The sequence below is a fragment of the Mastacembelus armatus genome, chromosome 8 (genome assembly GCF_900324485.2).
Source record: "Mastacembelus armatus chromosome 8, fMasArm1.2, whole genome shotgun sequence".
In the NCBI taxonomy this organism is placed as follows: Eukaryota; Metazoa; Chordata; class Actinopteri; order Synbranchiformes; family Mastacembelidae; genus Mastacembelus; species Mastacembelus armatus.
This window is the reverse complement of record NC_046640.1, coordinates 20,969,229-20,985,130: the sequence shown is the minus strand read 5'-3', so window position 1 is coordinate 20,985,130 and position 15,902 is coordinate 20,969,229. Positions and strand designations below refer to the sequence as shown.

Here is a 15,902-nt window from a genome sequence, read left to right as displayed (position 1 = left end):
TGTGTGCGACAGCTGCAGAACAGTAAAAACGGTGTCTTGGTGTTTTCTTGAGCCCAGTGTAAAGGCTAAACGAAAGCCAAGCCACAGCTGTTTGAAGCAGGACTGATTTGTAGTGCTTTAGCTTCAGAAGTATCAATTAGTCCAGGTCTTGTATTCATTTTTATTTCCCCATCTCTCTTTCCACCCTCCCCTCTCCAGGACTATGACTTGTGCATCACCTGCTACAACACTAAAGGTCATGAACACAAGATGGATAAACTGGGGCTCGGGCTGGACGACGACAGTAACAACCAGTCGGCAGCAGCTACCCAGAGCCCTGGAGACTCGCGGCGCCTCAGCATCCAGCGCTGCATTCAGTCGCTGGTCCACGCGTGCCAGTGCCGCAACGCCAACTGCTCCCTGCCATCCTGCCAGAAGATGAAGCGTGTTGTTCAGCACACGAAAGGCTGCAAGCGCAAGACGAATGGCGGCTGCCCCATCTGCAAACAGCTCATTGCTCTGTGCTGCTACCATGCCAAACACTGTCAGGAGAACAAATGTCCCGTCCCGTTCTGTCTGAACATTAAGCAAAAGCTCCGGCAGCAGCAGCTGCAGCACCGGCTCCAGCAGGCTCAGATGTTGAGGCGAAGAATGGCCAGCATGCAGAGGGTGGGGCAGCAGGCCGGAGGGCCAGCGGGAGGACCCGTGGTGGGACTTCCATCACCAGGAAACAATACCACAGCACCAAGTACCCCAACATCTGGTGGAACCCAGCCCCCTACGCCCCAGACCCCAACACAGTCCATGCCTACAGTGCCACAGCAGGGAATGGGCCCAGGACCTGGAGTCCAGCAGCAGCAGCCGGGTGGGATGGCTTCACAGAGTGGCATGCCTCCTCAGCACCACCAGTACCAGCAGATGGCTGGTGGAGGTGGTACACCTGGAGGGATTATGAGTTCTCCCCAGCATCAGCAGCAGATGCTTCCTCAGGTCCAGCAGCAGCAAAGTGGAGCAGGAACCAATCCTCAGCAGCACCCAAACAGTTTGCCTCCATATGTCAGCAGACCTCCAGGCTCCTCCCCAGTCCACCAGTCCCAGGGAAAACCTGTCCTTGGCTCTGCAACACCTCCCCAGCAGCAGCCTGGTGGTGCTGTTATGGCAGGAAGTGTTGGAGGGCAACAACCTCCCAATCAGCCCCAGGGCCAACCTTCTCTCCCACAGCAACAGCCTCCTTCCGGCCCACCACCTGCAGCAGTAGAAATCGCCATGAAGATCCAGCAGGTGGCCGACGCTCAGAGGAAGATGGCTCTGCAGAGACAAGCAGCAGCTGCAGGCATGATGCCTCTTCACCCTCACCATCAACAGGGTCAGGGTCAACAGATGGGCATGGGGCACCCAGGGGCAGTAGGGGTTGGTGGACCCCAGGGAATGCCACCACAGAGCCAGGCAGCAGTGGCAGCTGCTCGGGTCCACCTGGATCAACAACAAAGTGCTCCCCCAGGGATGATGGTTGGCGCCGGGGGGCCCATGCAGCAGCCCCCTCAGCCGGGTAACCTGCCCCAGAGCCAGCTGCCCCCTCAGGTGCAGATTCAGCAACAGAGGATGGGTGCTCCACTTCAAAACGCTCCACAGCAGCAACAGCAGTGGACTGGGCAGGGGATGGCCCCCCAACAGAGACAAGCTCTGATGAACCAGATGGGCCATCCAGCCATGATGACAGCTCAGCAGCAGCAGCAAATTCAACAGCACCAGCAGAGCCAGGGCCACGCTGCGTTGATGAACATGGCACAGCAACCGCAAGTTGCTGGTGGTGGGATCCCAGGGGGGGCTGTCCCTGGAGCCACAGGTGTCCCAGGGGCTGGAGCTGCTGGTGGGAACATTCCCCAGACAGCCCTCCAGGATCTGCTGAGGACACTGCGCTCACCTAGCTCACCACTCCAGCAGCAGCAAGTCCTCAACATCCTGCGGTCTAATCCACAGCTCATGGCTGCTTTTATTAAACAAAGGGCCTCAAAATACAAGGGGCTGCAGGGGGCCCCTGGAGGGCCAGGGGGTGTGCCAGGAGGTCCAGTTCCCACAGGGGGTCCTGTTGGTAATGTTATGGCAGGAGGGGGCCCGCAGGTCACCATAAATGCAGCAGGTGCTGGTCAGCCAGGGATGCACATGGGGGGTCAGGGAGGCACGAATGTCAACATGGCCACTATGGCCCAGCTGCAGCAGGTCCAGCAGCAGCAGCAGCAGCAGCTACAGCAGCAGAGGCCGATGCTCAGTGGGCTTCCACAGCAAGTGGCAGCTCTCCAGCAACAACAACAACAACAACAGCAACAGCAACAGCAACAGCAGCAGCAGCAGGCAGGAGGAAGAGGTCTGCAGGGCCAGGGGCCACAGATGGGAAGTCTCAACAATCCCCAGTTCAGAGAGATGCTTATGATGCGACACCTCCAGCAGCAGCAGCAGCAGCAGCAGCAGCAGCAACAACAGCAGCAACAACAGCAGCAGCAGCAACAGCAGCAGCAGCAGCAGCAGCAGCAACAACAGCAGCAGCAGCAGCAAATGGGAGTAAATCACGGTCAGTTCCAGCAGCCTCAGCCGCCACAAGGTCAGGGCTACATGGGGCAGTCTGGGATGCAACCTCCAACTGTGGGACAGGGCCCACCTGGAGGTCCACCTCTTGCTTCCCAGCAGCCTGGTGGTCCCACAGGCCAGCAGGGACAAGGTTACCCAGGGTCAGTGGCCCAGCAGCAGGCCACAGCTGCACTCCAGCAGAGGCTCCAGCATCAGCACCATCTCCAGATGCAGCAGCAGAATGCTATGGCTGGTCTGTCTGGGGGAGATGCAGGCCCAGGTGGAGGGAGTGTAGGAGGCCCTCAGCAGCCACCTCAGGGCCCTCAGCCCACTCAGAGTGGCCCCGCACCGCCATCTACTCAGGCCCTGCTTCAACAGGCCCTCCACCATAGGCTGCTGCAGCAACAGCAGCAGCAGCAGCAGCAGCAGCAACAGCAGCAGCACCTGGGCCCCGGGGGGTCACCAGCCCAGCACAGTAATCCCATGAGCCCTCAGCAACCGCAGCAGATGTCTCAGTCCCCACACCTGCAAGGCCAGGCGCTGTCCACATCCCTGGCAAACCAGGTGCGATCCCCACAGCCCTCCCCCAGACCTCAGTCCCAGCCACCACACTCCAGCCCGTCTCCGCGCATGCAGCCCCAGCCCTCCCCACATCACATCTCCCCCCAGATGCAGACTGGCTCCCCACACCCAGGCCACCTCAACCAGCACCACCCAGGCATGGTGGTCCCTCCACAACAGCAGCAACAGCTAACGACCCAGCAGCAGCAACAGAACTCGATGGAGCACTTTGGGTCAGACCAGAACGCCATGTTGTCTCAGCTCAGCGGCATGGCTGGTCTCCACGGGCCGGGGGGCAGCAGTCAGGACCCTCTGGGCCAGAACATGAATCACAACCCTTTAGACATCATGTAGGAGATTCTACATAATGTGTCAAGTGATTCTTCGCACAAACTGCACTCACCCAGGACAGTGTTATTGTTACTTAGCCTTTCTTTTTATACTATTATAATGTTATTTAAAATGTTTTCAATAAAGATGCATTGAACTGAACTTCCTATGGGAGATGAACAATAAATCAAACAGTCGTTAAATAAATGAGAATAAATGAATTGTAAGTTATTGCTGTTAATATATTTTTTTGCCAATTGTGGAGAAGTGGGGGGGGGTGTTTCTGTAGCACCCCCACCCTCACCTCCGCCTCTGCATAGTACAAGAAAGGTGATATTTTCATGGTTTTGGGGGGTAAATAGGAGAAGTTGCCTTTTTTAAGAAATGTTTTTAAGATTTTAAAGTGGTGAAGATTTAAAGCGCGGTTTAGCTTCCCATCATTGTCTGTTTATTTCTGTTGGCAGAGTGATGTGGACTATTATTAATGTCAATCTGAACATGATGCATATCTTTCTTTCTAAATGTTTGGGTTTGTTTTATTTATTGTCTTTTTGGAGAGTGGGGTACCCTGCGCCTGCTACAATTCCTATAGAAATCTATTTTTGTTATTGACTGTTAAACCGGGGGGTGGTGGATGTTTGGTTTCACGTCAGATGTCTTCGGTCGGGTCTGTCTGGGTGGGAGAAACTGTCAAGTGTTGATTTGCAGTGGTTGACTCTCTGCTGTGAGCTTCACATGTTGAACGGACGTTTTTGTCCCGGCCAGCTTCAGTATCGGACATCGGTCATGCTGGAAGGGACTCCTCCCTCGCAAAACATGCAAACCCCCTCCCTCGAATGTGTGCGCACTCCCTCCTTCAAAGACACTTACTATGGAGCAGTGGAGGCTTGGGGAGGGGGGGTGCATACCTGTGTGCCTGTAACATTTTGACTGCATGGGCTGGGATGTGAAACCGTGGGTGGGGTGGGCTCCTTTTAGTGTTTCTAGGATTCTACTGTTTGGCATAAACAGGATTTTGATCCAAATGAACTGTGTTGCACAGAAATGAGGAGGAGGGAGGAGATCTGAGCCATCAGTCTCCGGCGCTTTCTGCCTCGTCCCCTTTGCTGCTTCCCTTGGACTTTGAACCCCCCCCCCCAATCCTTCCCCTCCTTTGGGGGATGTTGATCCCCCTGAACTCCATCCTCTTTATCTTTCTGCTAAGGACTTTGGGAGTTTAATTTAATATTTTTTACTGTACAAAGGAAACAAACTGTGGACTCAGATACTGTTTTTTTTTTTTATAATAAAATGAAAATTACCAATAGTGGCGAGTCCTGCATGCGGCTGTTTGTACAGTAAAATAACTATTTTTATTTTAGCTGGGGTTTTTTTTATAGCTCAGTAGATTCATTAAACTGTTCCCTAGTGGTCATGTGACCACACTTGTCTTTAAACAGCTGATGAGCTCCACTAAATCCAGAATGATTACAGCTGTTTTGTACCATATCAATGTTTTCATATTTCCAGTAGCTTGAGAATTGGGGATGAACTGTACAAATTCAAAGGACCATTGTTCAGCTTCCTATTTGCCACATTTTGCTCATACAGACTTCAACACACATGAACATTTACTTGTGTTTGCTTTGGCAGCAGAAACAGTCGTCTGTTGTCACAGTAAAGGTTTTTAAAGATTAGTCAAAGCAAGCAAACTACTACTGAGTGTGAACAGGAGGAAACGACCGCAGATAACCAGACCTAAGAACAGATCCAATAAGTCTCAAAACGCTCAGCTGCCCCCCACCCTAAATCATCCCCGATCCCATTTTTTCACCCGTGTTTTTACTTTGTAGAAGGACCCACATATACCACCCTCTCATGCCACCCTACCAAAACCCTTTGCCAGCCCATGTAAAAATTTATAGATCCACCACTGCAAAGACATAAAAACACCCACAGCAGATGCACAAAACAACCAAAAATAGATGCAAAACAGGCACAACACTATGAAGAGCCACGAAACAAATAGAAAACTGCACACCTCACACTTACAATACTCTTGATGGTTTTACTGAGCCACTGATCCAGACTGCTCACTTGGTGGCGTCACTTACAGTTAATCCTCCTTCCTGAGAACAACATGTCCTCAGTATGTTCAGCACTAACAGATGGATAACACTTTTTTTAACTAAATCTTTCACCACAGTTTTGGGATAATAGCTGCTTTAAACACATTGAGGTTAAAAGTAACCTGTGTCTTTTAGAGTGAAACTACCAGGAAACAATCTGTGGTTTTGAGTGTTGCTGCAGAGAGAAGAGCCTGTAGTTGCACATTTGAAGAGAGAAATGGTGTTTTTTGGCTCAATCTTCACTGTTCACCAGTGGGGAGAGGAGTTCTCCAAGCCTTTACTCATGGTTCCTGTGTCCCTTCTGTCTTTTTTTGTGTTTTTTATCAGCAGTTTTCATCCGTGGTGGTTTTCTATCGCTTTGTGGTGGTTCCGTCTCTGATGTCTGTGATGGTTTTGTGTCTTTGTGTCTGTAGTGGTTTTGTCTTTGTGGCTGTTTTGTGTCTGTGGTGGAGGAGCTGGCTGTAACAGTGCTGGTAGTTTAGTGATTCACCGTGAGACTCCAGGAATTGTATTTTCTTAATCAGGACGTTTTTCTTTTATAATCTGAATTTGATCAGTAACTTGAAGTTAAAAAAAGTACTACGTCTTTCCCTCTTGATATGTAGTAAAAGTAAAAGAATAGACCAAAATGGAAATACTCAAAATACTAGAAAAGTACAAATACCTCAATACCTCAAAACCGGTACTTAAATTGCAGTAAACCCACAGAGTGAACAGCATTTCTTTTAGTACATATTTATTGGAAATGCAGTCAAAATAAAAACTGATTTTCAGAGCTGAGACATGTCAGAGAGAAGGAGACAGATTATGTGACATAAGTTAGTTTAGCTTATACATGTGACATGCAATAAATAACAGCTCACTACAGTCTGACGGTCTGTACATCACCCTACACAGTGTTAACAGCAGCGGTGTAAACTGATGCCTCCTCTTTTGAAATGCACAAAGCCTTGTGGAAACAGTGGACTATGAATTGGTAATACAAAAATAGAACCAGGTCGCATTTCATACTTGAAAAGTAAAAAGACAGACAGCAAACACAACTGCGCATTTGTTGTGCATCAATCCTTGAAATGCAGAGCTCCATCTAAGCGGCAGCATTAGTTCTCTCAGCTTTGGTTTATTTCAGAAATAAACCTCCTCAGCAACACACAGGACAGGGATTTTTGCGTGTGCGACACAGACTGACAGGGCATGCGGTTAGCTGTGCGAGTACAGAAAAAAGCGGAATATCTTTAAAAAACATTAATAGTAAGAAAGAGGAGCGACTGAAACCGGCCCCGAGAACAGATCTGAGTGTGACATTGATGTCTTGCTGGAAAGCACTGAGGACAACTGGAGAAAGTAGCTGCATGGAAGTAGTAACGTGGACTCTAATGTTTCCAGACTGCTGCTTCCAGCGGGCCCCGGAGCAGGGGTCTCCAATCCTGGTCCTCGAATGCTACTGTCCTGCAGGTTTTCCAACTTAGCTCTGCCTTTCCAGTTTCTGATTGGCTGAACACACCAGACCCAGGTAATCAGCAGTGGGTAAGGCAGGGATATCTGGAAACAGGCAGGACAGCAGCGCTCGAGGACCAGGGTTGGAGGCCCCTGCCCCAGAGAAACCAGGCTGCAGACAGATAGCGGACCGCCCACCTCTGCAGGAAGTAGTTGATATTAGCCGGAAGTTGTTTATCTCAGCGGGGGAAGTTGCCAACTTCCAGCCGAGGTTGACAGTGCGTCGCATTTGGTTGCAATCCGCCATCTCTGTCTGCAGCCAGGCTGCATGAAACCCACTGCTGAGATCCATCTAGTCCGCTGGATTGCAACAGATGATTTGCACATTTTTCAGGACTTCCAGCTTCCTATCGTTTAACAAATGAGCCACGATGATAAGATTACCACTCATCTTTCAGTAAAAGGCAAAAATGTCTTCATTGAACTCAGTAGGAAATGAGTGTGGCTTTGTAAACGTGGATTTATCTTACACACACGAATACGTACATGTAGAAAATGGGTGGAAAGTCTAATTCTGGTTATTTCTCTCTCTGCTGGTTCAGTAGCCCTTAAAGAAGCCTTCGGCCACCATGGCTTCTTTAAAAGTCACCGTCAGGGAGTTGATAGTCACATCTGTTACGATCACCTTCCCAGGATGCTCTTCTGCAGAAGTCTCACTGCCTGGTGTTGTCGTGGCAACGCTCTGATTGCTCCCCTGAACGCACACTATCACTGAGGTCGTGTTGTTCCTGTCTAACCTGGGACACGGCGACCCTGCCTCCACGCCCACGTCTGACCTGTCTCCCACAGTAACCGCATCTCCTGGTCCGGCCACAGGCGCTGAGGCGCTGTCCTCTGATTGGTTGCACTCCGACGTTTGGTTCAACCTGGTTTCAGGTGTCTCGCCGCCCGGCCTGTCGCTCCATATCTCTGCCGCCTTCTCCTCTGCCACCTTCTCCTCCGCCGCCTTCTCCTCCGCCGCCTTCTCCTCCGCCGCCTTCTCCTCCACCTCCATCTCTAAATCCTGCCGCTCCAGCAAAGGCGGTGAGCTGCACTCCGACTGACCTGAAACAGACGAAAAAGACAAGTCTTCATTTTCAAACTACACGGTCCAGTTTCTTTGCCAGTGCTGACATGTGATGATGATTCATGCTGTAGTATTTTCTGATTGAGTTTACTTTCTGCTTGGATTTCAAACTTGAGAGCAACACGTCCTCTAGAGGTCAGTGTGGTGGAAGAAGTACTCAGATCCTTCCCTCAAGTAGAAATACCACAGAGTACAGTTATAAAACAAAAAAGTCCTGCATTCCAAATGCTACTGCAGTAAAAGTACAAAAGTACCAGCATCCAAATGTACTTGAAGTAGCCAAAGTAAAAGTAGTTATTCTGGTACATTTCACACAAATATGTATTATAGTATTGGATTAAACTAAACTTATCAGATACTAAATAGAAATACTCAAGTAAAGTACAATTTCTATTATCTAATGTTAATGTTTGACATTTATGTTTTAACAGGTTTTAATAAACACCATTTCCCATAAGCCCTACACTTTTGTGTGTCGTCAGAAGAGACGAGTTCAGGGAAATTCAGACACATCTGGAAAAACAGCAGAGTCAGAAACGATGACTTGGTGAGTTTTCTAGAAAATGCCAAACCACATTACAAACACATGAGAAAATGCTCTGACGGGCTTGTAGTTTTTTTTTTTTTTTTTTTTTTATAGGAGTTTTAGTTTTTCAGCTGCTAAAAAAATGTTAAGTTTGTTTTGACGTAGAAAATCCTGAGCTCTGAAAAAGTGGAGAAACATGCTTCTTCTTTAAATGAATGAGATATTGAAGCTAGTGGAACTTACCATTATGACCTCAGCTTTGTTTTTTACCAGACTCTGCATAAAGACGGATGACATGTCACTACTTTCTGCTGATGTGCAAAAGTGAAACAAAAATATTGCGGCTATGTCGGATGGCGTCTTATTTTTGTGACCCATTTTCCAACCCCATCAGGCGCCAATCAAAGCTGACAATCATCCAAAATACACCTGGTTCTATAGCTCGTTAAAAACAAACTTACATTTTTACATAAATTAATGTTTGAATTTTTAATTTCGCTAATGTCCCATCTGATAACATGGAGGGGGCGGGGCTTATGGCCAACCTGCCACCAGGGGTCAACTTGAGGTGGCTTCACTTAGTAGCGGCCATCTTTAAAAACAGTCTATGTTTTGTACTTTAAAGGTCAAAGTTTGCACATGGAGATGCTGAAAGTTGATTAGAGGACAAACCAACCGTATAAACTGTCTTCATGTTTCTCCTCAGTGGTGCTTTCAGACTCCTGCTTCTCTTCTTCGCTGGTGCCGCTCCAGTCCTCCTCCACGGGTTCCTCCTTCTTCCTCAGCGAACGGATGGGTTTGCTTGAGGATCTGTCCAGTCGTCGTTTATTCACCCTCTGCTTGCTCTTCCTCCAGCCCGGGCGCCGGTACAAGCTGCCCCGCTCGCCCTGGTCCACATCTGTGCTCATGGAGCGGGTGAGGGAGAGACGCAGACGGGACGGGGGCTTCTCGGGCACCTTGTGGGCACTGCGGAGATCCATGGCAAAGATGTTCTGGAGCAGAGCGGAGGCGACAAGTTACCAGGGAAATCGTAAGAGAACAGCTTCGCAGAGTATTCCAGGTAATTAAAGGACATTCTTGGGAAATGTAGTCTTAGTGGGATATTCCTGACTTTACTTATTGTCAATTAAAAAAACTGTGTATTACTCCGCAGCTAAAAATAGTCCTCTAATGTTCATCTTCCAGAAGCTAATACAAGCTCGAATAATCTGAGCCAGTGGAGCAGTATTGATTAGCAGCTGTGAACTCCCACCCCTGACTTTGGCCTTCTCTGATTGGTTAGAAGAGAGAGGCTCACTTGATTTTGACCAGTCACCCTAACTTCATCAGTTAGTGCACCACACTAAATAACTTGTTTTTAACTTGCTCTGCTCAAAGGGAACCCGTCTGAGGCTTTATTCTGAATAGGCAAAATTTTTAACCAAAAGGCATCACCTGGAAAAAAAAGTGAAAGTGCCTTTGAGCAAACAAGTCCTGCCGGTTAATGAAGGAAGGTATTACAAAGGGGTGTGAGACAAGAAGAAAGGTAAGTGTCGCTACCCGCAGGACGAGCCTCCTGGGCCTGAGACCTTTCCTGCGATAGGCCAGAGCCCTGAGCTTCTCCTGACTGCAAGAGAAAGGGAGACACAGGGGGGGCGGGAGTGACAAAGAGACTGTGAGAACAAACAAGAAAACAAGAAAGTGCTTTGCAAGCACAGGAAAAAAAAAAAGCTTTCTATTATTATTACTCACTTCTCTTCGTAAGCCAGCACCAGGCGTGGGTCCAAAATATTGTCCTCTGGTTCCCAAGTACTGTACCTGCCAACAAACACATTTAAATAATTTTATCTGTCCGTACACCCGTCCATCTATCTGTCGATTTATCTGTGCTCGTCACAGGCATGAAGAAGATGAAGCACAGTTTGAAAAGACTCCTGGGTATAAACTGAGGGGATGAGGTCACTGGATGATGACTCAAGTCTTACTCACTTTGGGGGCCATCCCTGCCATTTCAGTAGGTACTCCACATTACCCTGAGGAGACACGAGGGGGGGGGGGGCAGGTTTAGAGGAGATGCAGCACAGAGTCACATTCACACAGTCTGCGCTTTAAATCTGCACAAACAAGCTGCTCTGTAAATGCGCGTGTCTGTCGCTTTAAAAGTGTGGAGTGAGCGCGGAGGGAGGGTCATGGACGTTTTCTCCCTTTCAGACGGTGTTTTTCTCCGGGATGACGTCAATGACAGCGGGGCTGCGTGGCGTTTAAACAGCAGCTTTTAGCGGTGACGTGACCGCACATGGCCATACCATACGAGCCGGTTCCTGCACCGCACGGGCTCTTTCTAGAACATTACACCGGCGCCTCGGATAGGTGGGGCCACGGGAACATGTAAACAACGTGCTGTTGCGCAACGTTCAAGCCCGAAACAATGATCACAGTCATCCCGAGCGACAACGACCGACCTGCTCCTCTGATGCGCACGTATCGATTCATTATTACGGTCCGTCATTCTAAACTTTGTAAGAGACGCAGGTGACGTCGCACTGCACTTTCTAATTTATTTCACATCAGAGAACTGTGCACATGCCGCGTTAAATACCGTGCACCCTCTGCCCACAGCCTCCGCTGTCAATCTGTGGCTCATCATCGGTGACATTACGCAGCAGTTTCACCCAGATACTCCGCCGCTGCTCCGCTGGCGTAACCTAAAGAAAGTGCGCAGCTCCCCGCACACCGTCCGCACACCCGTTTTCAGGATACACACCCCCTTTAACGTTTTACTACAGCTGCGTAGGCACCTCCAAAACACGTTCATGCTGCTGCAGCACCTCCGCCGCTGCACAGCAAGGTTACAGGATGCGACTCCGGCTGTGGAACAGTGTTATACTTTGGCGCAGTTGTGAGTTTTGACATCTCTTTGTGCGTAAAGTATAAGGATACTGCGTAGCCTAGTTTTGTTGTGCACGGGGACAGGGGACAGGCTCCTGTAGGATGAGAATAAGTTATGTAAGTTGTATGAAGAGTGTTACCTGTCGTCCTTCTTACCTTCCTCACTCGCTTCTTGGTTATTGACTCAACGGCAAACACTTGGTCTCCTATGGATGACAGCTCCATCACTGCGCGCCGCTCCACACGCTCCAAACAGGACGCGAACTGGGTCTGTGCTGTTTTTGTCGAAGTGCACAAATGAAAATAGTTTCAGAGGCGGGGAAAACCCGTCACAGAGTCAGTGCGGCCGCTCGCTCCCGCTGTGAACACTTGTTTTGTGCGCTCAGCCTCCGCGCTTCGCTCGCTCCAAACTCCAGCTGCCTGCCTCCCTCACTTTTTAAAATCTGCGACACATCAACACTGGACGGCGCGCAGCTTTAAGTCAGGCGCGCCCCCCTTCCCGTTGCGTAGGGCCGAGCCCCCGGTGTGCGTGCCCGCGCCCACGAGGCCGCGCACGCAAATTAGAGCAGAGTGCAGGAAGAGGGACAGAGGAGGAGGAGGAGGGTGAAGAACGAAGAGGTTATTGTGAAACCAAAGTTAAGGGAGGGGGGAGAAAACTGCTGCACTTTTATAACATTTATCCAAAATTAGAATTTGACTTAAATCCAATAAAGACGCAAAATTCACATCAATTTACTTTTTTTTTTTTAATTTCAGGGCTAAACTTTAAATACTTCACTTTTTAATAAATAATGGTCTGAACTGACAAGACTTTATGTTTGACTACTTCCTTATATTTAATTATTAATAAGATGTTTATCCTCCTATTCATGCTATTTTAAGTACCACAGCATTTCACATTTATGGAAGAGAGCATCAATAACATTTATGTCTCTACAGTAAATACAATATAAAGCTATAGACAGCAGCCAATTAGCTTCGCTTAGCATAAAGACTGGAAACAGTTCAGCTGGTAACAAAATCCAACACCTTTAAACTCTGAGATCAACAAACTGTATTGTCTGTTTGATCAGATCAAATAAACCCGAAGTAAAAAATGACAGTTCACCATTTTTCAGAGTATAAAATGAAAAAACTCTTATTGTAACACATTTTATCTATGAATTAAACATTAGAGGTAGGTGGCTTATGTTGCCTCTGCATATGCTAACTGTTTCCCACTGCTTCCAGTCTTTATGCTAAGCTAAGCTAACAGAATTTAAATCAGCCAGATAAATATTCAGATATGAACAAACAGAACATCTGAAAATATGAGCACTGCTGCTCCAGAGGCCTTTTGCTGAGTGAAAACATGACAGTCCAGCCTGGGCACGAAACAGTGTGAGCTCCTGTATTTTTATGTAACAGTAGTAAAGGCAGGAAAGATCAGAATCTGCAATGGAAATGAAAGTCTTCACTCTTCATCCACCCCTCCAGCCGTGTTTGATCCAAATATGGAACTAAACAACTAAACACTGAGTGAAAGTCTTAATTTACCTCCTGAATGCTAAGCAACGTCAGTGCAGAGCAGAGCGCTGGAAACACAGAGCACAGCACAGAGAATGATCCCAGAGATAATAACAGTTTATTTGGACCATTTTCTATAATCTCTGTTCAGTATTGTGATCACACACACCGCACACACACACACACGCACAAACTTATCTAACTTTACACCTGAGTGTCTACACCAGGTCCTGCCCTCAGGTTGGAACAGCCCAGGAAAGTAAAACGAGGACTGTGGAAAAAGAAAAAGACCAGTTCCAGATTCTTATTATCTTTCATTGAGGCTGGTGGGGATCAGTTTACAGGAAAACTCTATAACACACACACACACACACACGCACACATGCACGCACGTACAGTCCACGGTCTCTCAGCACCTGGAACACCTGCATCACTTACGGGCACTGGGAGTCATAGCAACTGTTTCTACGGCGACGGCTGAAAAGCTGGATGGTGACGATGAGACGGGAGGAAGAGCTGATGAACAGTTCAGGGCTGAAGAGAGATGCACATCTACTGCCCCTATGGTGACCTTTGACCCCAGATTACATAAACACGTCCGTGGTGTTAAGTACAGTGACATCACCTCTTTGTCATCAAAATGTAAATTAAAAAGGGGTTGAAATCTGTTCTGGGAGACTCTGCTAATGAATATTTTCATCATTAATACTCCACGTGCAGCTGTTTGGTGATAAACGTAGGACATTTTTAATGATTTGACAATAGTTTTGAATAAAAATACAGTGCACAACAAACCTGAGCTCACCGTCATCACCAGAGCCCGGGACCCTCGAGCGTTAATGGCCGAGTTTTCCATCATCAGTCGGTGTAGAAACATTAGACAAACGCTCGTATCACAGATGAAGGCTGCAGTTTGACTTTGTCTCATCATAAAATATTCTCACTGTTGACGTGTGTGTTTCCTGAACAAAATCAGACTGTGAGACTGGATAAAGATGGAGGAGCAACATGAGCGTCAGCTGAACATCAGCAGGAACACAGCTGGAGCAGAGGTGACTACACACTTATCACACTTCACTATTTACACACCTTTGCACTGGAAACAGACTGTCAGTGATGTGTCCTCACAAAACTGCTGCAGGATGAGACTTTGCCAGCAGGTTCCAGCATGTTTAGTGTGGACCTGATGAGAAGCTGCATGAGTGTAGAGTTTAGGATATGTGACGTTCATATATGCCATTAACAGATGTTACACAGACTCCCAGTTTAACATGACAATGAAATCACACTCAGACCAGTTTGTCCTCTGACCCAAATCCAGTAAAAAAATAAAAAACCTTCAGGTTTCACCCTGAACCCTCCATCTACTGCCCTGTTGACATGTGAGATCATTTGTCTTTTTATTGAACGTTCTGTCTCTTCGGTCAACACAGCATTGTTTTAAAAACATGTGCTGTATAAATATCTCTGCACAGACTGAACCCATCCAAGTCCAGGATCCAGTCTGTGTCAGAAACAAAGGCAGATATACAGAATATTAGAAAATAAGAAAAGAGTTGAATGTAATTGTGCAGATGTACTTGCCTGTATTTATAGCTGGCTCATAAATACCAGTCTGTAATTATAGTTTAATTAGTCAGACATTTTTAAAGCATCAACTTTATTCTGCTTTGAGACTTAAATACTTTAGGGCTGAACTTGTTTGTTGGTCCCTGAACCAGTCCCAACACCAGACCAGAACTACTGGTTTACGCCATCGTGTTTTATTTCATTCATCCATCTATTTATTAATCTATCTATCTATTAATCCATCTATCTATCTATCGATCTATCTGTCCACCCATCCTGCTGGCAGCTCTGGTGCTGCTGGAGCTTTAACATCCTAACACATGTGAAGAAGATGATGTTCCTGTAGTTCCGGTGGTTCCTGGGTAAGTGACCGTGCGGCAGGTTATACTGCACCCGGGATGAACGCAGCGCTTTTCCCGTAAGGAGGCGGTTTTTCTGTGCGATTCAGAAAAGAAACACGGCGATCACATGACTCGTTATCTGCCCGGATACTCCTGGAGCTGGAGCGGCCAAAACAACACAGATCCCAGCTCTCTCTCTCTCCCACCCACGTTATGACTCACGTCTGAGTCACCAAACGTGCCAGTAAAACACATCAGCGCTGTTTCTCTGGAATATCACCAGAGGAGAAACCATTAGAGTAACTTACAGCCTCATACCGGGAACCCATATGTTTCTCTTTTATTCCCCAGCTTGTCTCGACCCCTTTCACTCCCCGGGGCCTCGCTTCATGTGGCAGCGAACAGAGGCAGCATTTCTGGGGAAATAAAAGCTTCCAAATCCCGCAGTAATCCCGCAAACCGGTTCCACGCAACTGCTCTATTATTATTCAGCATTTGGCAGCAGCTACACTACCATCCCTGTAGTAGCAGCCAGAGCCAGAGGTGGAAAGTACATTTACACAAGTATTTCACATAAACACACTGTTTAGGTATTTGATCTTTGAGTACTGTGTTTTAAATATTTGATCAGTATGAAAACAGAGTATTTTTTACTACCAAACTTTACTAGTAATGAAGTATTTTACTACTTTTGCTTAAGTATAGGATATTTCTTTATAATAACTTAATGCTGCCAAACATTTGCATGAGAATATTTTTTAGGAATAAAGGATTTAACTGAAATAAATCTACTTATTGTGCACATTGTACAGACGTTTTGCGTTTCCTTCCAATGAATAAGAACAAAATCAAAAGTAAAACCAGTGGAACCAAAACAAAAACACTAAAGACTCAAAGCAAAACCAAAAGAACCAGACAACAAAAACAGAAACTCTTGGAAGTGAAGCCAAAGATGAGTTCTCACAGTAAAGACAATAACAACAATG

At 47.4% G+C, this 15,902-nt stretch overlaps 2 protein-coding genes across 5 annotated transcripts in view; one reads left to right on the top strand and one right to left on the bottom strand.

Moving 5' to 3' along the window:
* The window catches only part of ep300b (EP300 lysine acetyltransferase b), a 29,421-nt gene extending 24,680 nt beyond the window's left edge, over positions 1–4,741 (top strand). For 2 of the 4 annotated variants that reach the window (XM_026326227.1, XM_026326226.1), the window contains exon 30: positions 199–4,741. In XM_026326227.1, coding sequence (XP_026182012.1) covers positions 199–3,459 — 3,261 coding nt within the window. In that variant the 3' untranslated portion in view covers positions 3,460–4,741. The remainder of the gene's footprint in view (positions 1–198) is intronic. The other 2 variants (XM_026326229.1, XM_026326228.1) reach the window with 2 other exon arrangements.
* A 1,521-nt stretch (positions 4,742–6,262) lies between these two features.
* Positions 6,263–12,025, bottom strand: cbx7a (chromobox homolog 7a). The gene is made up of 6 exons (XM_026326098.2): positions 11,657–12,025; positions 10,601–10,644; positions 10,364–10,429; positions 10,172–10,238; positions 9,309–9,624; positions 6,263–8,084 (listed from the first exon to the last, which is right to left on the bottom strand). The coding sequence occupies exons 1-6, from the start codon at positions 11,723–11,725 to the stop codon at positions 7,579–7,581; spliced, it is 1,068 nt and encodes a 355-aa protein (XP_026181883.1). The 5' UTR covers positions 11,726–12,025; the 3' UTR covers positions 6,263–7,578.
* Positions 12,026–15,902: the final 3,877 nt, after the last annotated feature.